The 23,101-nt window shown below is 32.6% G+C and overlaps 4 protein-coding genes across 7 annotated transcripts; 2 read left to right on the top strand and 2 right to left on the bottom strand.

Annotated features, from left to right (window-relative positions):
- Nucleotides 1-1,001: 1,001 nt before the first annotated feature.
- On the top strand, nucleotides 1,002-4,536 carry LOC113858102 (trafficking protein particle complex subunit 3). 2 transcript variants are annotated; one of them, XM_027490563.1, is made up of 5 exons: nucleotides 1,002-1,172; nucleotides 1,372-1,469; nucleotides 1,644-1,743; nucleotides 2,991-3,173; nucleotides 4,096-4,536. In XM_027490563.1, exons 1-5 carry the CDS (start codon nucleotides 1,116-1,118, stop codon nucleotides 4,216-4,218), a joined length of 561 nt encoding a protein of 186 aa, XP_027346364.1. In that variant the 5' UTR covers nucleotides 1,002-1,115; the 3' UTR covers nucleotides 4,219-4,536. The 2 variants fall into 2 exon arrangements, with proteins under 2 accessions (XP_027346364.1, XP_027346363.1); XM_027490562.1 differs by having other exon boundaries at nucleotides 1,372-1,507; nucleotides 1,643-1,743; nucleotides 4,096-4,398.
- Nucleotides 4,537-6,868: 2,332 nt separating this feature from the next.
- On the top strand, nucleotides 6,869-13,580 carry LOC113858095 (putative multidrug resistance protein). Its single transcript, XM_027490551.1, has 7 exons — nucleotides 6,869-7,048; nucleotides 8,067-8,121; nucleotides 8,223-8,449; nucleotides 8,716-9,173; nucleotides 9,474-10,014; nucleotides 10,664-12,618; nucleotides 13,208-13,580. The coding sequence occupies exons 1-7, from the start codon at nucleotides 6,869-6,871 to the stop codon at nucleotides 13,578-13,580; spliced, it is 3,789 nt and encodes a 1,262-aa protein (XP_027346352.1).
- Nucleotides 13,581-16,199: 2,619 nt separating this feature from the next.
- LOC113858101 lies at nucleotides 16,200-20,119 on the bottom strand. Of its 3 annotated transcripts, XM_027490560.1 has the most exons (11): nucleotides 20,012-20,119; nucleotides 19,830-19,921; nucleotides 19,567-19,672; nucleotides 19,342-19,440; nucleotides 19,184-19,249; nucleotides 18,962-19,078; nucleotides 18,311-18,385; nucleotides 17,737-17,839; nucleotides 17,544-17,591; nucleotides 16,870-16,991; nucleotides 16,200-16,747 (listed from the first exon to the last, which is right to left on the bottom strand). In XM_027490560.1, the coding sequence occupies exons 1-11, from the start codon at nucleotides 20,075-20,077 to the stop codon at nucleotides 16,649-16,651; spliced, it is 993 nt and encodes a 330-aa protein (XP_027346361.1). In that variant the 5' UTR covers nucleotides 20,078-20,119; the 3' UTR covers nucleotides 16,200-16,648. The 3 variants fall into 3 exon arrangements, with proteins under 3 accessions (XP_027346361.1, XP_027346362.1, XP_027346360.1); XM_027490561.1 differs by lacking the exon at nucleotides 19,342-19,440 and having other exon boundaries at nucleotides 16,206-16,747; XM_027490559.1 differs by having other exon boundaries at nucleotides 16,293-16,991; nucleotides 20,012-20,105.
- A 735-nt stretch (nucleotides 20,120-20,854) lies between these two features.
- LOC113859645 (protein NDR1-like) lies at nucleotides 20,855-21,502 on the bottom strand. The gene has a single exon (XM_027492364.1). The coding sequence runs from the start codon at nucleotides 21,500-21,502 to the stop codon at nucleotides 20,855-20,857; it is 648 nt and encodes a 215-aa protein (XP_027348165.1).
- Nucleotides 21,503-23,101: the final 1,599 nt, after the last annotated feature.

The following is a 23,101-nucleotide window of genomic DNA, read 5'->3' as shown; positions in this document are numbered from 1 at the left end:
TCCTCTGTTTAGAGAGAGGATTTTAGTAAATATAAAATTAAAACTGAAAAAAAAAATGATTCAAGAGTCAAATATAAAATAAAAAAAGTCCTGAATGATATTTTTTAAAAATTAAGCATAATATAAAGAATTTGAAAATATTTCTTAAAAAAATATCTTTTGAAATTAATTTTATTTAATATAAAATTTAATTAATTAAAATTTGCAATATTCTAAAAGCTCTCTTTTACATGTAATCTAATCATTTTAAAGTTACTGTGTCAAATATGTCCATATGAATATAGAAGCGATTTGAACTTCCCTGGTATGTTTATGATGGCACATCCTACGTACAATTATTTATTTATTTATTTATTTTATCATTACAAAATCATGGATGGAATAATTTCAGTGGTGTTTCACTTATACATTTGTATTATTATTTTAGTCTTAGGTTAGATATTAGACAATCCCTTTAGGTTCAAAGAAATAAAATATATTGTTTAAAATAAAAAAAAAGGAAAGAACTAGATATTAGTCTATTAGATAATGACTGTGTTAAATGTTTATAGATTTATATAATTAATTATATAGATTTGAATTTACATTCTTAAATAAGTTTAAGAGTCATTCACTTATTTGTTAAGTATATGACTTTTTTTATAGAAATTTAATTTTTTATTTATTTATAAATTTTAATAACATAAATTGAAATTATTTAATTTTAATTCTTGAAACGGTATATTACAATAAATTTATTGTATTTTATAAATAAATAAAATTTTAAAATTATATTTAGTTAATATTTACCACATGAACTAATTACTAGTTGATATTTAGGGACATTGATTAATAAATTTAAAAAATACATTAAAATTATAAAAATATGCAATATTAATTTTTAAAATAATTAAAATATTTGATGAAATGTATTAACAAGATAGAAAAATAAAATCATAAATTGTTTTGTTTTTTCATGAATCATAAATGATTACTTAATGGCTAAAGTCAGTCCAAACGCAAGCCGAAGCCCACTGGGCCCGTGGGCTTTGATCCAAGAACCAAAGTCACATCTTTGTTTCACTCGCGATCGCTTCAGCAGATCGCTGCAAAGCTGAACTGAGTGAACTCCGTCAATGGCTCCCGTCGTTCCTCGATCCGGCGATGCGATATTCGCTAACGTCGAACGCGTTGTAAGCAAATAAAAGCCAAAGCAAAACCCGCTTTATGCCTTGTTTGGCTTCCGATTAAACAAAACCACTGAAATTTCCACTTCCCCCAATTTTATGCTCTGTATCCCCGATTATACATAAAAATTGTCAAATTTCGCTGTGAAGTTGATGAAATCGTTTTTCTGAGTTCATAAATTTTCAATTACTTTGTATTTGGCAGAATGCGGAGCTGTTTACGTTGACGTACGGTGCGATTGTGCGTCAGTTGCTCACAGATCTGGAAGAGGTTGAGGAGGTTAACAAGCAGCTTGATCAAATGTACAATTCTGAATATCTCAGTTTTTTGTTACTTGAATTTTCTGATTTCGTAAAAAATTTGTTTTTTCTAGTGTAATTGGAGGTTTTTATTTCCTCGGTTAGTTAAGTGTATATTTATATTTAGGTTATTTGTTTATACCGATGTGATTTTTGGTGTTTGGTTGGGTTTTTCAGGGGTTATAATATTGGAATCCGTTTGATTGATGAGTTTTTAGCAAAATCTAATGTCTCAAGGTGCGTTGATTTCAGAGAGACTACTGATGTAATTGCAAAGGTATTGTATTGCCTTTTGGTGTCTTTACATGCCGGGGAAAAAATGTCTGAAAATTTGCCTTTGTAGCATTGAAGCGTATGCGGAGATTCTGCTATTCTGCTAATTTAATCTGCAACTTACTAAAAGTAATTTGCATTTTAATGCTGTTGGTATTAAAATAATAATATTTAAATGAAGCTAGAACTTAAATGGACAAGTTCCTCATTTTTGTTTTCATTTTCTTTTGTCAGTTGTTATAATGTTTGGCCATGGACACAATAAAAAATCTATAAATATTAAGTATTTATTAGAAATTACAGCGTTTAATATTATCATTGTATTGAATCCTGTGATTTTCAATAAAGTTGACTAAATATGGGTTCTTATTGTGTGCTTCTGGACACAAGTTACAAAATCCATTCTTATTGATTTTTTTTTTTTCTCATAATGTTTTGACATTTATTTATATTATTGCATAAATTTTTAATTTGGATATAAAATTTCTAAATAGCGCCATCCTTGCTATGTGCTATCTCCGCTTTAGCATTTTTGGCATTGGCTGCTATGCGCCACTGTCCGAGGAGGTTGATAACTATGATCCCAATATAACACAGTTTTTTTATGAACTGCCATGATTATGGAGTGCATCAAATACCCATTATAATTGCTACCATTTCAAAGAATTATGACTTAGAGCATTTGATATAGTAACGTGTTCTTTTCCTTGCAAATATAGTGTGTCAACTTGACCATTCCCATACTTTCATTGAGTGTGTTTTTGGATTTGCTCGTTTTGGGGGATAAAACTCTCTCTGTGCAACTACCTGCAGTAGCTTTTCTAGAAAATAAATAAATTCCTTTCCAAAACAATTGATTCCAAAACATTTTAGGCATGTTGATTGACTATTATTGTCAACATAAGTTTGTCATTGTCAACTATTTTGTCAATATAAACTCACTTTGGCTAAGTGTTATAAGATGATATCATATATTGAGTTTGTTTGCCATCTGTTCTACTATACTTTCCTGGATTTTGTCACATGTTATGATTAGTTTGGGCTATTGATGCTTAATTTCACTATGAAACAGTTGGGTGACTGTACCACATTTTCGATGGTATGAAATTTGCAAGAGTAGGCTAAGCATTGCTTCTTGGTGATGTGATCAACAACATTTCTTGTTTTTCATTAATCATGTTACTAGTAAAGCATATTAAGAGGAGAAGGTTATTTTTCATTTTTATGAACTTTAATCTTGCTTTTATACAGGTTGGTTTTAAAATGTTCCTTGGTGTTACTGCATCTGTGACCAATTGGGATGCGGATGGGACATGTTGTAGTATTGTTTTGGAGGATAATCCATTGGTTGATTTTGTTGAGCTTCCTGACACCTGCCAAGGTCTGTACTATTGCAATATCTTAAGTGGAGTCATTAGAGGGGCCTTAGATATGGTAAGTTTCTGTTCCTATTTGCTACCTCATTTGACTTATTATTTCTACTTTATCAGTTTTTGTTTTCACTTTGAACACTTTGGATGCTAAGAAAACGTATTAGTTGTTAGGTACCAGAGTATATATAATAATAAATATTTGCAACTAAAATAGAGTTAAGAAATGCTGAAACTGAACTTTTCTATGTGGAAGAAAAGTACAATTTCTCTCTAATTATAAGGAGAGATTAATAATACTCTCTCTTAATAATAGGAGAAAACAATACTAAAAGAACCTCACAGGAGAAACATTATTATTATTTTTTCTCTCTAGGAAATATGAAATATGCCCTGAAAATAGAATGATTAAGTTAACAAAGATACATATATTTATATGTAAGTGTTTCATTCTATAACCATTGGTGTTTCCATAGAAATAGGACTTCTTGGCATAATCTCTCCTAAAGTTGTGGTTGCAAATTAATAGGAAATATAAGACATAAATTTCTTTTCTTTTCTTTTTATGACTATGATTAACTCAAATGCCACAAAATGACTTTACGACTCCAACATTAGTTTGATTGCTGGCTTGCTGCAGCCTTCTGCTGTGGCCCTGTGAAATTTTATTATTTTTCTCAAACATGATATAGATTACTCATATTATTTTGTAAAGCATAGCCTTACATGAAAATGGCAAAGATTTTGCTTTGAGTTGCAATTTGTCTTTAATCTTTATAAATCATTCAGTATTTATGAATGCAATATCTCTGGCTCAATCCATTTTGTAGAGATGTAGACAGAAATGAAGCATGACATGCATTGTTCTGTTTCCTGTGATATCTTGGGGATTGAGTATCCTGGTGAAGCATAATAGCTTTTTTTTTAAAACTGTATGCGTCGTTCTTTTCTTTGTCAACTTGATTCCTGTATATCCTCATCTACAGGTGTCAATGAAGACTGAGGTAACTTGGATCCGTGATGTGCTTCGGGGTGATGATGTGTTTGAGTTGCAGGTAAAACTTCTCAAGCAAGTTCCAGAAGAGTATCCATACAAGGATGATGAGTGACATCTCTTTTTATAGTGTTGTATACTTGAGGTTTTTATTACTTAATCTTTTCCCAAGTTTTAGATTATCATCTTTCTGACTTGTCCTGTGTGTATTTTGATGAAACTCTAAATACAATAGAAATCTTCGGTTAAATCATAATGACGGCTTTGACAGCGGGCTGCAATCTGTCATGATTTCTGAGAGCCCTCTAGATTTTAAGTTGTTTTTATCATCTTCCTGATTATATATTATTATGGGCTGGATACAGATCTTTTACCCATTAGATAAGAATTGTCAAACACATTTCATAATTCAAATTGATTTTTTAATGACCCCCGAAAAAAAAACTGATTCAAGTTTGATATCCGTGTACTGCCGGTGGTCATGATATTTGAATCCTCTGCTCCTTGTGAATTGTAATGTTTCTCGGTATTTTGAATCTTGTTAATATAAACTTAAGGCATCTAATTTTTTATACTTTTGGTGCATCAGAGATGTCGTTTGTCGAGTACAGATTTTACTTTTCTAAAGATAACGAATATCTTACAAAATGTGAAAGGTGTAAATTATGATGGGTTATAGGGTACACAATTTCATAAAGTTGTGTACGGTACACAATTTAACAAATAAGGGTTTTAAGTTATACGAAATTGCTGATAGCATCCTAGTAAATGTTCTGACAAATTTTAAATGACAAAGCTACTTTCTGCATTAACATCTTTCACCCTTTTGGCTGAAAGCTTGAGATGAATTTTTAGTTGCGTTTGAAATCAGCTTGGAACCGACTGTCCATTTCATATCCAACCCTGGTGTTGCACGATTTGTTGTTGGGATGGTTCTGAGCTATGGACATCAAAGAAAGATTCCAGAATAAAAGAATTACATTATTATGATGATCAGGTTAAGGATATCTTGATTAATAAAACACAATTTTATATTGTATTAAGCTTAATTAATTATATTTATGTTTATGCTTATTTCAGTATAATTTGTTTATGATATTTTTAGGAATGTCAAGAATAATTCTTTTCAAACTTAGACAACGAAGTGTGCCGGGAAAAAAATCTGTATTCCACGGGACTTAATTGGCTAATGAAAATCCCCACAAAATTTGTTTATTTGAAATCACTTGATCGGGTAAAGAACGAAATTCCCCGAGCACACGAGCATAATACAGACAAATACAAGTTGGTACCTTAAGGGCATTAATTGATATATTTTATTAAATTTTGTTTTCTTAAAATATTTATTAATTTATTTACGTCATAACTTTCAATGTATCTTTTCAATAAAAAAAAAATCTCAACTTAGAAAGTCTAGTAGCAAATCTCTTTGATACTAATAAATAGCAAACCATTTTACCCTCCAAACAACGAAACATGATCTAGACCATAATAAAAAATATTTTGATTATTAATTTGTTCCTTATACTTAATATTTATAAATTATTCCTATTATTTATCAAAGCTAGAATGATGTTAAAATCGATCTCTATACTTAACACTGCCTTTTATTTTATTCCCTATTAATTCTACATTATGGTCTCTACACATGACACAATATTTTGCCTTGACCGTGTGTAAGAATACATTAATATGGTTATAACTTCAATAATTAATAAAGACTAATTCGTAATATTTTTTATATAGAGACTAAAATATAATTTTATTTTTTTTTGTATATGAATAAAAAAAAAGTAAGTTGAGGAGAATGACTAAATTATAATTTAACCCTAAGGAAATACAAGGCACCAAAACTTAATCCTTCTAAGTAGCTCAAAGGAGCAAATTACGAAGCTTATACATATTAAATGGTGAAAGTGGATGTTAAGGGAGACTTCCAATGCAAATTTGCCTTGTACTGAACCAGAAACTGTAGAAAAACAGAGAATATGATATGCAACAAACATTGACTCTTGTACCTCTTGCTGAGTAAGGCCGGCAGCATATTTTACTACTAAATCTAAAACAGTACGTTCTCTCATTACAATTGGCCAAATGGCCAAAAAGTAGAGATTATGGTAGCTGCATAGAACGAAGTATGCACTTTCATAATTGTTTAAGATAAGAGAATTTTTTTATATATATCATTTGATTGAATAATTGATAATCTCCTGGTAGTTTTTAGGCTAGGATGATATGAGTATATTTTTGGACCCTTCATGTAAGGCTGGCCCTACATAACCATGCAAAGGCAGAAAGACAACTCCAACAAACGTGCCTTGGAAATATCAATTCATTGCCTTAAAAAGTTGGCAACAATTCTTGACTAGGTCCAATTGGCTACACATCATATCCATGATAATAACAGGGGAATGATTCTTTGCATGTATCTAGAACTGCAAGAAGACAAATTAACCGTGACCCTAATGGAGTTATGTGCCTGGCTAATTAACTAGGTGCGAATCAAGTTACAAAAACGATGTTTTAAGTTTGAATAATGTACTAGCCCGGCCAAATCCACTGTTGCATGTTGTATCAATACCGGCTTTGTTTGTAAAAAGACAATGGTAAGAGCCATTTGGTGGCTGCTGAATGTTTGCTTAGATAAGAGAATCTAACTGAGTATATATTAGTCTTTCTAAGTGTTTTTACTGAGATTGGTGATAAAGCTTACTGAATCTTGAAAAAATAAGAGGGTATTTCTCCGTAGGGAGGGTCAAGTAAAAATGGGGAACAATAGTATGTTTCGTTATGCGGATGGAGTGGACAAGTTGTTGATGTTCTTTGGGACCTTGGGAAGCCTTGGAGATGGGCTACAAACCCCTCTCATGATGTACATTCTTAGTCATGTGATCAATGCTTATGGAGACAAGAATAGCAATTTGACAAAGCATGATGTGAACAAGGTGAGCTTGCTCAATAAAATCTCTACCTTTTCTGATATAAACTGCAGGTGCAATTCGTGAGCCACAATACCTTATCTAGTTTATTACACAATTTTCCTGAAAATTGCTTTGTTAGGAGCAATTTTGTTAGAAAATGTTTTCTTTTTTTACTTTTAATTATAAAAATGATATGTTATTTTGTTTTCTATTTTCAAATATTTGTACAAGAAATAGTGAAAACAATAAAAACTTGTTTTCGTGCTTGTTTGGAATTTAGTAGGAAAATAATTCTCACACGTTTCAATAAAAATGTATGGTTTAAATTAATTTATGCATGTATCTCAATTACATTTAACAGCTCAAAATCAATTCTACTCAACTTTAAACCAAACGGGCACAACTTTCCTATACAAATATTTGAAAATAGGGAGAAAAATGAAAAAAGCAATGTGCTATTTTTGTAATTAAAAGTGAAGACATAAAGTATTTTCTCAAACCAAATAGTCCTTAAACTTTTTTGTAGTTATTTTTAAGTTGTCAAGTGAAATTCAGAAAACAATTTTATTTTTCTCTAACACTAAGCAATCGTGAAACTTAATAAAGTCACTGGTATTGCGAATGGAGCATGCTTGTAGAAACTGATTTATGCATCTAAGGAAGGAGACCACTTATGCAACGTCTTTCTCAGTAATATGACTTCCATACATGCAAAGACCAAAATTCACAAGGTTGAGAAAAATGTCATTCCAAATCACGTAGTTATAAAAATGAAAATAAAATCTAATTCTATTTTATCCAGGTCATGAGAAATTATACTGCATACTCATTGCTTTGCTACAAAATATTGATTTTATATTAACTAAGAAACAAGAGACTGGAAAATGTCCAGCCTCAGTTTCTAGTAACAACATAGCATCTTTCTTTACTTTCTCTAAACAGGCATGAAATATATATAATCCCACTTCTTTCCACAATTTGATTTTCGGGACATGACCGCTTAATAGTTTTTGAGATTGCCGTTTCACTTGCCTTTTTTCAGTATGCATTAAGGCTTTTTTGTGCTGCAATTGGAGTTGGACTTTCAGCTTTTATTGGTTAGCTGCACACCTTTTCTCTCAGTTACTTTCCTTGCAACTTTAAAGTTATTCAAATAGCATGGCCTGCATTAGAAAAAGGAAGTCTAACTACTTTTCAATTTTCATGCCTTTATACCAAATGATTTTGGCTACTACAGAAGGAATATGTTGGGCAAGAACTTCTGAGAGACAGGCTTCCAGAATGAGAATAGAATACTTAAAATCAGTCCTACGACAAGAAGTTGGTTTTTTTGACACTCAGACTGCTGGGTCTTCAACAACCTACCAAGTTGTCTCACTCATCTCCTCAGATGCAAATACAATCCAAGTTGCCTTGTGTGAGAAGGTTCGTCTGCAGTTATGCCTTTCCCTCAAACTTACTTTGAATGCAATTATATGATCATAGATATATTTCATTGAATATCACCTACTTTCATTGTCTTTATAGAGTGGAAAGTATAAAATCTTTGTTATTGATTTCACAAGATACGAATGTTCATATTATTCATACTATAATTTGGTGGCATTTTCATCATATGTATTCCAAAATATGATAAAATAAAATTCTTTATCTTTATGCTTTATTAATGTATTACATTCTGCTGAATGTAGATACCTGATTGCCTGGCTTACATGTCAACATTCTTATTCTGCCACATCTTTGCATTTGTACTATCCTGGAGACTTACATTGGCAGCCATACCACTCTCTGTCATGTTCATTGTTCCAGCACTTATATTTGGGAAGATCATGTTGGATCTTGTAATGAAAATGATTGAGTCTTACGGAGTTGCTGGTGGGATTGCTGAACAAGCAATATCTTCAATAAGAACTGTTTATTCTTATGTTGGGGAGAATCAAACACAAAACAGATTTAGCAGTGCACTTCAAAAGACTATGGAATTTGGAATACAGCAAGGTTTTGCAAAGGGGTTGATGTTGGGAAGTATGGGAGTTATTTATATAAGCTGGGGTTTTCAGGCTTGGGTTGGAACTTTTCTGATAACCAAAAAGGGAGAACAAGGTGGCCATGTGTTTGTAGCAGGCTTCAATGTCCTCATGGGAGGGCTGTAAGTGATCTTCTCATCATTTATATTCAAGTTTTTATATCATATAGTGCACAATTTTAACATGACATTGTAATACTAATATGTTTAACTTAGGTTCAGTTTGGACAAGATTTTCAGTAAGTACTTATAGAAGACAAAAATAAGAAAGCAAAATGAATCAAATCCTTGTCTTAAGTTAAGATCAACTTATAAGTTAATTTTAACTTCTGTGAAAAGTTTCATTTATCTTATCTCTTTATTTTCTTCTCTTATAAGTACGTATGAAGAAGTTTACCCAAGTTGGGCCTTCTTGAATTTCAGGAGCATTTTAAGCGCCCTTCCAAATTTAACTGCCATCACTGAGGCAACTGCTGCTGTCACTCGTCTTTTTGAAATGATTGATCGGGTGCCAACTATAGATTCCGAAGATAAGAAAGGAAAGGCCTTATCATATGTGAGAGGAGAAATTGAATTCAAAGACATCTACTTTTGCTACCCATCTAGGCCAGACACACAAGTCTTGCAGGGATTGAATCTCACTATCTCAGCAGGCAAGAGGGTAGGCCTTGTGGGAGGTAGTGGTTCAGGTAAATCCACTGTCATAGCACTGCTTGAAAGGTTTTATGACCCTGTTGAGGGAGAAATACTCATGGATGGTCACAAGATTAATAGGCTTCAATTGAAATGGTTGAGATCTCAACTTGGCCTTGTAAATCAAGAGCCTGTTCTCTTCGCCACATCCATAAAAGAGAATATATTGTTTGGAAAGGAAGGGGCTTCAATGGAAAGTGTGATAAGTGCAGCTAAATCAGCTAATGCACATGATTTCATTGTCAAGTTACCAGATGGATATGAAACTCAAGTAAGTTGATCTCAACTCCTTTAATCAGAAAAAAAGTATGAAAACAAATTAACATTATACATGGAAGAGAAGAAGGAAACAGAACCGAAAATCTATAATTTTTTCTTATTTTTGGTTGTCAATTTTTTCAATAGCTTTGAGTATGCTTGTTTTGAAATCTTGTTATCATATTTGAAAGTTTCTAACTAATACCTCATAGCACCTGAGCACATCAAAATAGTTTGATCTTTAGTATTGAATCAAGGGAACAATACTTTATACCCCTTTTCATTTTGGTCTCCACATCAGAAAACTCTACAATTTTGGTCATTCTATGAAAACGCATTTACAAATCGATCCCTACTGTTTATCAAAGTTATTAAGGTGTTAGATTTTGCAGAATTGACTAACATCTTATCCTTGTGACATCATTCTATCTAAGTAAGCAAACAACTCAGCAAAATCAACACTGTCATGGTCAAGCAAACAGCGAGTATCAATTTGCAAACGTGTTTTTCCTTCGTGTAAGGTCCTAAATATAAATTTTTTTTCATATAAAACTAAAACAGAAAAATAGTGAGATGAAGAGACCACATTTTTAATTAAATCTTTGATATGTAAGTGGATTTGATTAAATCCTTGTTATTGCAAACCATGATCGTTTTCCTAGGTTGGGCAGTTTGGATTTCAATTGTCTGGTGGGCAGAAGCAACGCATTGCCATAGCAAGAGCTTTACTGAGGGATCCAAAGGTTCTCTTGCTCGATGAAGCTACAAGTGCATTGGATGCTCAATCTGAAAGAGTGGTACAGGCTGCAATTGATCAAGCTTCAAAAGGAAGGACAACAATCATCATTGCTCACCGCTTGTCAACAATTCGAGCAGCTCACATGATTGCAGTCCTTCAAGCAGGGAGAGTGATTGAATCAGGTACTCATAATGAGCTCATGGAATTGAATGATGGGGAGTATGCTCGCATGGTAGAATTGCAACAAGTAACAACTCAGAATGATGAATCAAAGCATTCCAATTTTCTTCAAATAGAAGGAAAGAGCTCCTACAGGATGAGCATTCCTCAAAGTCCAGCTATAAGTTTGAGATCAAGCACTGCAGGCACTCCAATGTTGTATCCCTTCAGTCAAGGATTTTCCATGGGAACACCTTACTCCTATTCTATCCAATATGATCCTGATGATGATAGTTTTGAAGATAGCTTGAAAAGATCAAACTATCCAGCTCCTTCGCAGGGGCGCTTGCTGAAAATGAATGCACCCGAGTGGGGAAGCGCAGTGCTAGGAATCTTAGGTGCAATAGGGTCAGGAGCAGTACAACCTGTAAATGCATACTGTGTAGGAACACTCATATCAGTTTATTTTGAAACTGATAGCTCTGAGATGAAGTCTAAAACTAAAGTCCTGGCCCTCATTTTCTTAGGAATTGGTGTTTTTAACTTCCTTACTAGTATTCTCCAACACTATAACTTTGCAGTAATGGGAGAAAGGTTGACTAAGAGAATAAGAGAGAAGATACTAGAGAAGTTGATGACTTTTGAGATAGGGTGGTTTGATCATGAAGAAAACACAAGTGCATCCATTTGTGCAAGATTATCATCGGAAGCCAACTTGGTTCGTTCCCTTGTTGGCGATCGGATGTCTTTGTTGGCACAAGCAGTTTTTGGATCTGTCTTTGCCTACACTCTAGGACTTGTGCTCACGTGGAGGCTTTCCCTTGTGATGATTGCAGTGCAGCCATTAGTCATTGGAAGCTTTTATTCAAGAAGTGTCTTGATGAAGAGTATGGCAGAAAAAGCTCGTAAAGCACAAAGGGAAGGAAGCCAACTTGCAAGTGAAGCTGTTATAAACCACAGAACCATAACTGCCTTCGGCTCTCAGAAAAGAATGATGGCACTTTTCAAATCCACAATGGTGGGGCCTAAAAAGGAGAGTATTAGGCAGTCATGGATTTCAGGCTTTGGTCTTTTTAGCTCCCAGTTCTTTAACACTGCCTCAGCAGCACTGGCTTATTGGTATGGTGGGAGGCTCCTCATAGATGGTCTCATAGAACCAAAGCACCTATTCCAAGCATTTTTAATATTACTCTTCACTGCCTACATTATTGCAGATGCTGGAAGCATGACTTCTGACTTGTCCAAAGGAAGCAGTGCAGTTGGATCAGTTTTTGCAATCCTAGACAGGAAAAGTGAGATTGATCCTGAGATTTCATGGGGAGCTGAGAAAAAAAGGAGAATAAGGGGCAGAGTGGAGCTTAAAAGTGTATTCTTTGCATATCCAACTAGACCTGATCAAATGATTTTCAAGGGTCTGTGTCTTAAAGTTGAAGCCGGGAGAACAGTGGCACTAGTGGGGCACAGTGGTTGCGGTAAATCAACCGTTATTGGCCTTATTGAGAGGTTTTATGATCCTGTGAAGGGAACAGTATGCATAGATGAACAAGACATCAAGTCCTATAATTTGAGAATGCTGAGGTCACAAATTGCATTAGTAAGTCAGGAACCAACCCTTTTTGCCGGAACCATTCGAGAAAATATTGCCTATGGGAAAGAAAACACAACTGAATCTGAGATAAGAAGGGCTGCAGCTCTGGCTAATGCTCATGAATTCATAAGGTAAGAAAATTATAATGGAAAAAAACTCTCTTCCATAATCATTTTTTTAATCACTTTTGGTTCTGTTGTCAAAATATTTTCTTTCATTTTCCAAAATGCAATATTAAGAAAACACAAGAATTACAATCAGCTTTGTTGACATGCACAGGCTGCTAGAGTAAACAAATAAACACAAGCTAGTGTTTGCAGCTTTTTCCGACTTCTCTTCTCCTTACAAGTAAAAGCACTTTTTGCTTAGAAACTAAAAAGGTTACTTTCATTTTTCAGAGGTTCTCTAAGATCGTGTTGGGGCCACATTATCCCTTTTAAGAATTAGAGAAACTAAAAATAATAGTATATGTTTGATTTAACTTATTTCGAAAAAATAATCACTTATTCTTTCAGCTTCCAAAGAGAGCATTGAAAAAAAAAAACTATTGGTTCTCTAAAATCAAATTGAACCAAACATGCTGTTAGTCCAAACATTATCTAGACACTAGTTTGGTGCTAGCAGAAGTTTTTCCTTAAACTACAGGAAAAACTAACTAGATCTTGAAACCTTCATTTGGCACTGACATTTTTTTTGTCTTCTTGGTGTTTGTCGTGGCAGTGGAATGAATGATGGGTATGAGACACAATGCGGCGAAAGAGGTGTTCAGCTATCCGGTGGTCAAAAACAAAGAATAGCCTTAGCTCGAGCCATACTGAAGAATCCTGCAATACTACTTTTAGATGAGGCAACTAGTGCACTCGATAGTGTGTCTGAGATCTTGATTCAAGAAGCACTAGAAAAGATAATGGTTGGAAGAACATGCATAGTAGTGGCACATAGGCTATCCACAATACAGAAATCCAACTCCATTGCTGTGATTAAGAATGGGAAGGTTGTGGAACAAGGTTCACATAATGAATTGATTTCCCTTGGACGTGATGGTGCATATTATTCTCTTGTTAAACTTCAAAGTGGTAGCTCCCCTAGGTAAGCTTAGTAGTTGTAATATATGGTAGACTTTTTTTCTTTTTCTTTTATGAGACAATAAAGTAGTACATGTTATCATAGAATTGGAGGCTGCCCTTCATGAAATTTAAGGGTAAATTTTCCATTTTGCATGCTTGAATACGATGTGAATTGTGAAATGAAAAGTTAAAATTGGTATTTTTGAAAAAAACTAATGGTTTTATTACAACTTAATTTTTTTTCTTTACTTTTCTTTTCCCTCGAGTTTGGAGTATTTCCTAGATAGTTGGTAGTACTAGATAAATTATATTATAACATATAATACAAGTCATGGCCGCCATGCCCAGATGAAAATCGAAAGACCTCTAACTCATGGTTCAATTGGATATGTAGCTTTATATTCATACTGGTTTCTAATGTGGAACCATAGAAGGAATTGGCATCTTAATTTATGCATTAACAATGTATGCATTCGCCAAAAACTACATGTCTCCCCCTTTTAGAATACTTCGTGTTCTATCTGTTGATGGGAATGGATCTATAAAGGTTAGAAACTGAAGAGATTAGAATTAAAGTGTGCAGAGTGGCATGAATATGCACTTATCTTTAGGCTTAATTTGCCCCCGCCAATAACTTAACTTGGATGCAAAATGGGTTTGATGGTGAATTTCCTTCTTGGTACAAAGAAGAACCTTGAATGTGTTTTGCACTTCCACAACTTAAGTCTCGCATCGAATAAGAGTTGAGGCCAAGAGTAGTTTATAAACTAGCACCCTTCTTAGCTCTGTAAGACATCTTTTTAAGGACAAGACCGTTAGATTCGGGAGTAGCAAAGTAAATAATATATCCAATGCTGTCAAGCATCACTGTGATAATATAAAATGAGATGATAGATTTAGAAAAACCAAATTCAATAGTTTTTATAATAGAGAAACTATTTTGTGTATGGTCCCTTCATAGAAAACAAGAGTTTTGTACTAATTCCAAAATAAACTACTTAAAGCATTTAGTATTAGCAAGAGTTTTCATATCAATTCACGCGTACTATTTATTAAATCTTACCGTTTGACTTATTTTCTTGACCATCAACACTGGTGGATTAATTGCATCAGTACCATTCCCTAACCCTAAGTCACAATCACTTAACCTTTTATTACATATTTTTTAACGGTTAGGATATTAGTCTTTTTTATATTCTCAATAAAAAAATATTACAAACTAATTCAAATGCAGACTTATTTATTGATTTAGTTACGACAATTCTAATTAGAGGTTAATACTTTTTTATATAACTGACTTAAATAGTCATTCAAAAATGATATTTTTTTTAGTTTATTTACACTTTTGATGCTCATGTTTTAATTTATGCATAATTTTGGTCTATTCGATTTTAATTGTTCAAATTTAGTTCTTTTAATTTTTTTAATTGTTTAAATTAAGTTTTTCACTTCAAAATCACATTCAATAATTAATAAAAATATAATACAGGTATAGCATATTATAAATTATATAAATTAATAAAGGAAAATATGCAATATTCAAATAATAAATAACATGTATAAATATAATAAAAACATTTTTTTATTTTTATTTAATTATTGTATATACTTTTTCAGAAAAAATTATATAATTTGATTATATATCACATCTTTGTTATATTTTGTCAATTATTGACTAAATTTTTGGAATAAGAATTTTAATTTTAACATCTGAAAAACGACAAGAATTAAATGAGCAATTAAACTTAGATAAGCTAAAACCACAAATAAACTAAACTACGAAGACTAAAAGTGTAATTAAGTTCTTTGAGCAAAACAATCATTTAAATATTGGCTGTAATTAATGTGTTAAATTGACTGAAACTACCAAATTCATGATCTATTGGCTCAGGGGCAGCAACAAGGAAGTCAGCTTAAATTCCATGCCTGGTACAAGCAGGAAAGGTGTTAATGTGATGAAATCATACCAAATAGGGATTAGACCGAAAAAAAGAGAGTACCGAACAGGGAAAACCAAACCCAGAACTAGCGAGCCGTTCCGTGGATCAGAGGAAATTGTGATACTATATTTTTATTTTTTTGGGTAGAGAATGGCGATGCTATTCGAAAATACCTGTTATACCATTAAGAAAGTCACCCTTTATATTTGAAATATATTTTGAGATTTATATATATATATATAACAAAAACCTTAAAATAATATCATATAATATTACATACGATATCAAATTTTAAAAATTCAAATAAGATAACTATTACACGTTAAATTTCTCACCAATTGTGATGCTAACTGTTGGGTTATATGTGATTAGATATTAATTTCACACGGTGCTAAAGCTGTAACAACTGAGTTTAAGGCTCTTCATAGAAGCTGCAATTCTTTGCCAATGAGTTGTATCATGCATGCGCATGCTGATTCCTCGGTAATTCTTAAAAAGTAAAAAAAAATTTCAAGCGTGATGAAAATTCTTAAGAGATATTTTTCATGAATAGATATCTTTCATGTTTCAAATTTCATGCTGTACGATTCAAAGGAATTGTAATTCACTCCAAACAATTAACGTATAACTGAGTATTGCAGCTCCATATGCATACGCTGATAAACATAAAGAGAATGTTGACGAGTAGCAAACAAAATCCTTCAGGAAAGGAAAATAAAAAGAAATTATTTATCAAATCACAACACAAAACGATTAATGGTTACCTTTTACAATAATTGAAAAATGTAATATATTAGTTGCTCTTTAACCAGTCCCTAAACACTGGTCAGCAAGATTTATAATTTTGCTAGATTCCAATACTACAAGAATATTGTATATTTTCTTTCAATTTTTGGCTACAGGAGAAACTACTTAACCTGCTGCGTAAAGATAGCTGAAAGTAGCCAAGATACTATTCTGAAAGCCAACCGGTCGATCCGCGTGGGTATATCGGTACCTGCTTGAAGATGTGATCATCTAAATTTCTCCAGCTCATTGTGTATTAGCTTGATCTGCTCCACAAATAACAAACCACTTCTAGCATCACGCAGAACATTGTTATGGCTTATGACATTTCAACTGCCACGCCCATTTCAGGTATGAAGAAAATGCTCTTATGGTTTCCCCTGAAGCACTTGAATTATCTCCTCTGCTCTGGTTTCAATGCCTTTCAGATACTCTGTCAGAATCCGCTGTTGGTAAGAACCTCCCTCCTTTATTTTTCAGCAGTATGCAGTGAGGAGAAAGAGTATGGATAAATCAGAGGAACAACTTCAGTTAAGTAGAACACAGAGAAAGAATAAGAACCAAATGTAGGAGTATGGCTTTGTCTCACAGTTCTAATCAAAATGCGCTCAATTCTTTTCTTTATGACAGTGAAGAGCTCCTCTGGTGAAATATCCCCAGCACCAATTGTCAATCCGTTGATCAAAATATTGTTCCATTCTTGTTCAGGAGCTGATAGGGACCAAAAATTGGTTGATCATTGAAGCTAGCCATGTACTAAAAGTTGGAGACAAAAGGCGGCAGACTATTGATCTAGATTAGATAGACAGAAATAAAGATAAACCGCTGAACTGGGACATTATAAATAGTAATTTTACCAATTTGGTTTGCCAAATTCCTGTCATATAAACTACTCTCAATGGCCATTAATCAGAAGTCCCATTGTTTTCAAATAAGAATGAAATTATTATTCATTTAATCAGAAGTTATAATTATAACTATGACTTATCTTTTTTCGTTATTTCAAACTGATTACAACTTGTTTTACTATCAAATGAAATGAAATGAACAATCCATAAAAAGATATTTTAACAAAATGAAATCCTGCCATGGTACTCATCACAAGCACCACTGATACATTAAGAGGATATAATCAAAACAAATTAAACCTAAACTTGAAAATTAGGAACCAATTCTTTCTCAAGAACCAGTGATATAATTCTTATTTTAAATTTACAATTGAGTGTTTTTCTACAACGTAAAAGATTAGGATGATGAAGGCACCTTGGATAATGATTTCAAGGAACAGCTCATCCTTCAAAACTTCCTTCCCTGCAAGAATAATACAGCACCTTCCAAATTAAATATAAAAATTCAAAAGGACTAAATAAAAATAAACAGAAAATCTAACTACAAACAAATACTTGTCTATTTAGACATAAATTTCATGCACAGGGTACGTCAACAACAAACACACCTTTCATGGCATAACTACGTTTTGAGAGAACTTTGGAAGCATAGAGCTGCAATACTTTTTGCAACATAGCCTCGAGCCCAGGTTTATCACCATCTTCCTTTGCCTGCTCGTTACAGGCAAGATATCATTAGGTCTCAAATAAGTAATATATGACAATGGAAAAGGGGGAAAAAGTAAAGTGTGCATTATATACAAAATAACATCAAACCAAACATAGCAGCATCTATGCAAATATCCCAAAAGATATTCAACTAGAGCAGGAAGCTAATTAGAAATCTCAGCTATATCAAAGGTGAATACATACAAGACAAAAATTGTTGTGAAATATAAGTCGTTGAATGTCCAAAATTAACAAGCCTTATGAATTATCCAACTCGTTCACACAGTATCATTTATTTTTTTTGGGTCACTTGGCATCATTTTGACATATAAGTAACTAAGGAGAGTTTTAAGGATAATAAAAATAGTGGGCATTGGGCAATGTTGTAACTAAAGTATACGTATCTACATAGTACTGAAGATTGAAAATTACTGTCAGTTAAAAATAAGCAGTAAAAGCAGAAACCAGTCTCACTTGTCGTAGCTGAGCATTAACTTCAGCAAGGAACCCTTCGTCCAACTGTCCTTCTTGCTCCCTTTGACTTATTTCCTAATGATTGGGACTTAAAATTTAAATAGATGGAGAAGTTGCTGAAAATATACATGAATAACCAAAACAACCCACAGGCTATTAGAATAGCTAACCAGAATGAAAGTTCTTTATTTAGAAGAAAGAAAGAGTGGAAAAACAAATATCCATAATTCTGTGGATAACTGTTTACTTTTCCTTCACGAGTGTCTATATATGCTCGTCTCAGTTAAACACACATTACAGAAGATTAGAATAACAGATATGCAATCATTTATGCATCACCTTGTAGTCATTTGATCTCTCAACTCTAATCCAAATCATTTTTAACAAAACCTCAAGATGAATGAAAGACCCTCTGAAGATGTCATGCACATATTCAAGGTGATTGAAGGCTGAAGCATATATCAAATGATGAGTTTTTGCATAAAGGTATAAATTAAGCTTGATGTTAGCAGATTGACACAAATCGTGTATTGTTTTCCGCTTCACTACATATAGAAATGCAGAAAAAAAATTCATATTTTAAAATTGAAAAGAAAGCCCTTCCAATAAAATATGCTACTCTTTATAGAATCAGTGAGAAACAGAACTCACCTTTTCCATCAATGTGAGTGCCCTAGGATCTCTGGGAGGCCAGGGAATCTCTCCTTCATCATCAACCACAGGTTTTAGTACTCCCTTCAGGACATCTGTGGCAGACTCTATCTTCTCCTGTAAAGCAGGTATATAATAACAAGATTATCATCCAAAGAAGTCACAAAGATAATCCAACAAGTTTTGAACAATTTTCAGCAAAGCGAAGAGAGAGGGAACCACGTTAGTCTTATGCACCACACGATCCACCACATTCATGACCGTCGCAGCCAATTCTTCATAATCTTTCTGCACATCAACAATAAACAAAAGCAAACAGTGTAACCAAAAAACTGACAGTGACCAACTAAACAAACATCTTCATAAATTTGGAAGTGTACTTTATCATCCTCAGACTTGCAAGTATCAGTTCTTGCCGCAAGCCGTACCCAAAAGCTTGGATTAAAAGCAAGGATATTTTCAACAACAAGTTTCTGAAGCTGTTTACAAAGCCAAACAATATCAACACTATTGAAAATGCAAAATCAATCAACTAATACATAAAATTTGAGTCCTACATCATGAACCACCACATCTACCATGAAATTTGATTAAAAGAACCTTACCTGGTGAGGATTAGCTTCTCTAAGCATATCTATGAGCCTATCAATTTCAACAGTCTTCTTAAAAGCTTCCTCAGCTTCTTGATTGGCTGCACATATGAAAGTTGTCCTGTTTTTAGATCCAAACACGCCAATTCACTATTTTGAATGGTGATAGCTTCGTCAAATATTAGAACAAAACAATTGAAATGGAAATAAACCTTCAAATCACATGATACGATAGTTAATGAATAATAATGAGCGACAACGAGCACAGTGGTTACTACCTCCTCCTGCTGCAACTCGAATTCAAAGGAAACGGTGAAAGCCTCAAGTTCAGCTTGTGCTTTCGAAGCTTCCAATTTTGATGCAATGAACCCTGAATTAGAGAATGAAGATAAAATGAATAATGAGTGGGTGTGAGTGTGACTGAAGATACATAACAAAACACAAGAATGGAAGAAAGTACCTGTGGATTAGGAAAAGGCGAATATATAGAAGGAGAAGCTGAGACATAGATTACGTTGATTCCCATTCTCACGGCGATAGATTACCTTTGTGAAGGAGGTTTAAGCTCAATGCGAGAAGATAACGGCTCCATTTTATATCAACACAGTGCCCGCAAAAATCCTAGCCCTTTGTTTTTCCTTTTTTCAATTTTTTTTTTCTCGTTAACTCCCCATGTTTTTTATTTTTTTAATTATATGTATTCTTTTATTAAAAACATGAGCGACAAACTTATTCTTCCCAAAATTTTATTTTACGCACAGAAATAATATGTATTTTCATTTTTATTTTATTATTTAATTTAATTTCTTTTTAATTTTTTACTACATTTCTTATCTTCATATTTTTTTCTCCTCTATTTATTTCTTTCTTATTTCATAACATCCGGATAAAAGACTTTGTGTGAATAATATATATATTTTTTTTTGGTATATCTCCTTTACACATCTTTTACCTTACTTATTTATTACTTAGACATTTTATACATAATTATTTTTGTCCCGTTTAATAAAAATATAATTAAAAAATAATTAATGATATTTTAAAGTTTTAAAATAACAAATAAACAAAATAAATATTTGTTAGAAATGACAGATAAAAAAAATAATATTTCAAAAAAAGTGTAAATTTCACACCATCTCTTGAACTGACGAAATTTTACGCAGTATACATCTTGTAAATGGTCCATTCCCATGGTATACATAACATGAAACCAAAAAAAATACTCAACAAATCAAAGAACACAAACCATTCAAATACCAGAAAACAATCAACCCAAATAATAATAATAATAATAATTGTCAACTCAAGTAAACGCAGTGAGAAACCAGCCAGTGACAAAAAGTCCGAGAAACGCAGCGGAGCGACCCTGAACCCCGGTAGCTTCGGAGACGAGCCTGGGCGGCACATCCCCGAGCCTAATCTCCTTCGGCTCCACCTTCTCCCCGGAGCTAACATTCACTTCCACGTTGGCCCCTCCGGACAAACGGTACCGTTTCGTGAAAAACACCATCAGCATTTTATACTTTACCCTGGTCGTGAAATCCACGCGCAGGAACACCGTTCCATTCGTCGTCGCCGCAGTGCGGTTCACTCCGCCACCGCGCGCCACAGCAGAGGCCCACTTGTGTGCCGTCTTGCCGTGCCCCTGGTAGAAGGCGTCGAAGGTGGCGTTAGCGAGGGGGCGCGTGGTGGTGTTGTCGAGGAAGAGGCCAAACGTGAGGTAAACGGTGTCGTATTTGACCCCCTTGTCCTTGTTGTCGTTTTGAAGCTTGAGTTGGAAGACGAGAGTGTCGTTTTTGTTGTGGTGGTGGAGGGAGGGAACGTAGAGGGATTCAATGAAGCATTTGGGTTTGTTGGTGCGGAACGTTAGCCAGAGGAATATAGCGGTGATGGCCATGGTGATGAGGGAACTGAGGCAGCACGTGCAGCAGTTGCCACTTTCAGGTGCCATTCATGTGACTGCTAAAGAAGAAGAGTGAATTGTTTTTATGAAATTTGAGAAGATGACATGGAGAATCTTTGTTGGAGTGTTGCTGTTCCAAATTCTTTGCTTTTTCTTTTCTTTGTTAGATTGTGCCAAGATGAAGAGAGCTATGCAGCTTCCATGTTACTTCTTCGTACGTTAGTTACTTTTTTTTTTTTTCCTTTTTCCATTTTTGAGTAAATTATTTTTAAAATAATAATAATAAATGGAATATTATTATTATTATTTAGACTGTCAAAATGGAAAAACAATTGGAGCTTCATGGAATATATTCAAACTATTTTATTTAGTAGATTTATTTTAATTTTTGTAATTATGTTTAAAAGCACGTAAGAAAGTATTAATAAATAATAATTGTTACTATATATTATCATATTTAATATTATTAATATATTAAATTTACAATTTTAAATAAAATTATTATATTTTCTTTTTATTATGTGTTCTTAAATGCTGTGAAAGTGATGGTAACCATGATTATTGTGTAATTTCAACATTATTGTTTTCATATCACACGAAGGCCAAACTCAACTAACAAAAAAATATATATAAAAAGTTGCAATATAGTAAAACATGGGTGAAAAAATATTTGTGTTGTTTTAGAGACTAAAGTACTGTTTTACTTGCATTTACTAGATTTTAAGGAAACGTTAATTTTTTTCTTTCCTACTTTTCTTTCCCTTAACTTTTTTTTTCAATCTCAATACATGATTGTGTTGATATCTCAAAGTGAAAGTAAAGAACAATAAGAAAAAGTAAAAAATTGGAAAAAAAAAAAAGTTGATAATATTAAAATTTTACTGGATAAATTATTACTGATAAAGTAATTTAACATATTTTTTCTGTTTTTTTAATACGTTCTCAATTTTTAAGGTTAGTTTTTATTGTCATTTTAAAAAATAAAAAATATTTTAATTATAATTTTATCTTTAATAATTAATATTTAAAGTATAATAAGTTAATAAAACAAATACTAAGCATAATAAAATTTAAATTAAAATATTGATAACCTTTTTATTTCATATAAAACTTCAAATGTGAAAAAAAATACAATAAATATACATTAAACGTAACTCCAACTTGCTAAACTATTATAATTTTGTGATTACAATATTTTTTTTAAAGTAAATATTTACTTTAATTCTTGAAATATGTATAATTATCTAAATTAAATTTTATAAATTTTAAATTTTAGTATATAAAATTAACAATCATTAATTACATTAGTCTTTATCGTTATAAAATGTTAAAAATAACTAAAGTAATAATATGTCACAATAAATAACATATGTTAGTTTATTTTAGATATAAAATAATGTTATTTTATAATCTTTTAAAAATTATTCATGTTTATTTTTAATGTTTAATATTTTTATTTAGTCAATAAGATTTTGTTTTTTACTTTTTGCTTCATCTTTTTGTCATGACATTATTTTCCTTCTTTCAAGCACTTCTTCAATGGTATTTATTCAATGAGCAAGTGTACCTATCAAAAAGTAATAAATGATTCTTAAATTAAGTTTCTAAATCATTGTCCTACAATGATTATTTTTCAATCACTAAGAA

This window comes from Abrus precatorius, unplaced genomic scaffold (genome assembly GCF_003935025.1).
Source record: "Abrus precatorius isolate BTA unplaced genomic scaffold, Abrus_2018 Scaffold2, whole genome shotgun sequence".
NCBI lineage: Eukaryota > Viridiplantae > Streptophyta > Magnoliopsida > Fabales > Fabaceae > Abrus > Abrus precatorius.
This window is presented reverse-complemented; position numbering and strand designations above follow the sequence as displayed.

Coding starts and splice junctions, on each gene's coding strand:
- LOC113858102 (XM_027490562.1), top strand. CDS start 1,116: ATGGCTCCCGTCGTTCCTCGATCCGGCGATGCGATATTCGCTAACGTC. Junction 1,173..1,371: donor TCGCTAACGTCGAACGCGTT/GTAAGCAAATAA, acceptor TGTATTTGGCAG/AATGCGGAGCTGTTTACGTT. Junction 1,508..1,642: donor CAGTTTTTTGTTACTTGAAT/TTTCTGATTTCG, acceptor TTGGGTTTTTCA/GGGGTTATAATATTGGAATC.
- LOC113858095 (XM_027490551.1), top strand. CDS start 6,869: ATGGGGAACAATAGTATGTTTCGTTATGCGGATGGAGTGGACAAGTTG. Junction 7,049..8,066: donor CAAAGCATGATGTGAACAAG/GTGAGCTTGCTC, acceptor GCCTTTTTTCAG/TATGCATTAAGGCTTTTTTG. Junction 9,174..9,473: donor AATGTCCTCATGGGAGGGCT/GTAAGTGATCTT, acceptor CTTGAATTTCAG/GAGCATTTTAAGCGCCCTTC.
- LOC113859645 (XM_027492364.1), bottom strand. CDS start 21,502: ATGGCACCTGAAAGTGGCAACTGCTGCACGTGCTGCCTCAGTTCCCTC.
- LOC113858101 (XM_027490559.1), bottom strand. CDS start 20,077: ATGGGAATCAACGTAATCTATGTCTCAGCTTCTCCTTCTATATATTCG. Junction 19,922..20,011: donor CGCCTTTTCCTAATCCACAG/GTACTTTCTTCC, acceptor TCTCTAATTCAG/GGTTCATTGCATCAAAATTG. Junction 19,441..19,566: donor GAGAAGCTAATCCTCACCAG/GTAAGGTTCTTT, acceptor CTTTGTAAACAG/CTTCAGAAACTTGTTGTTGA.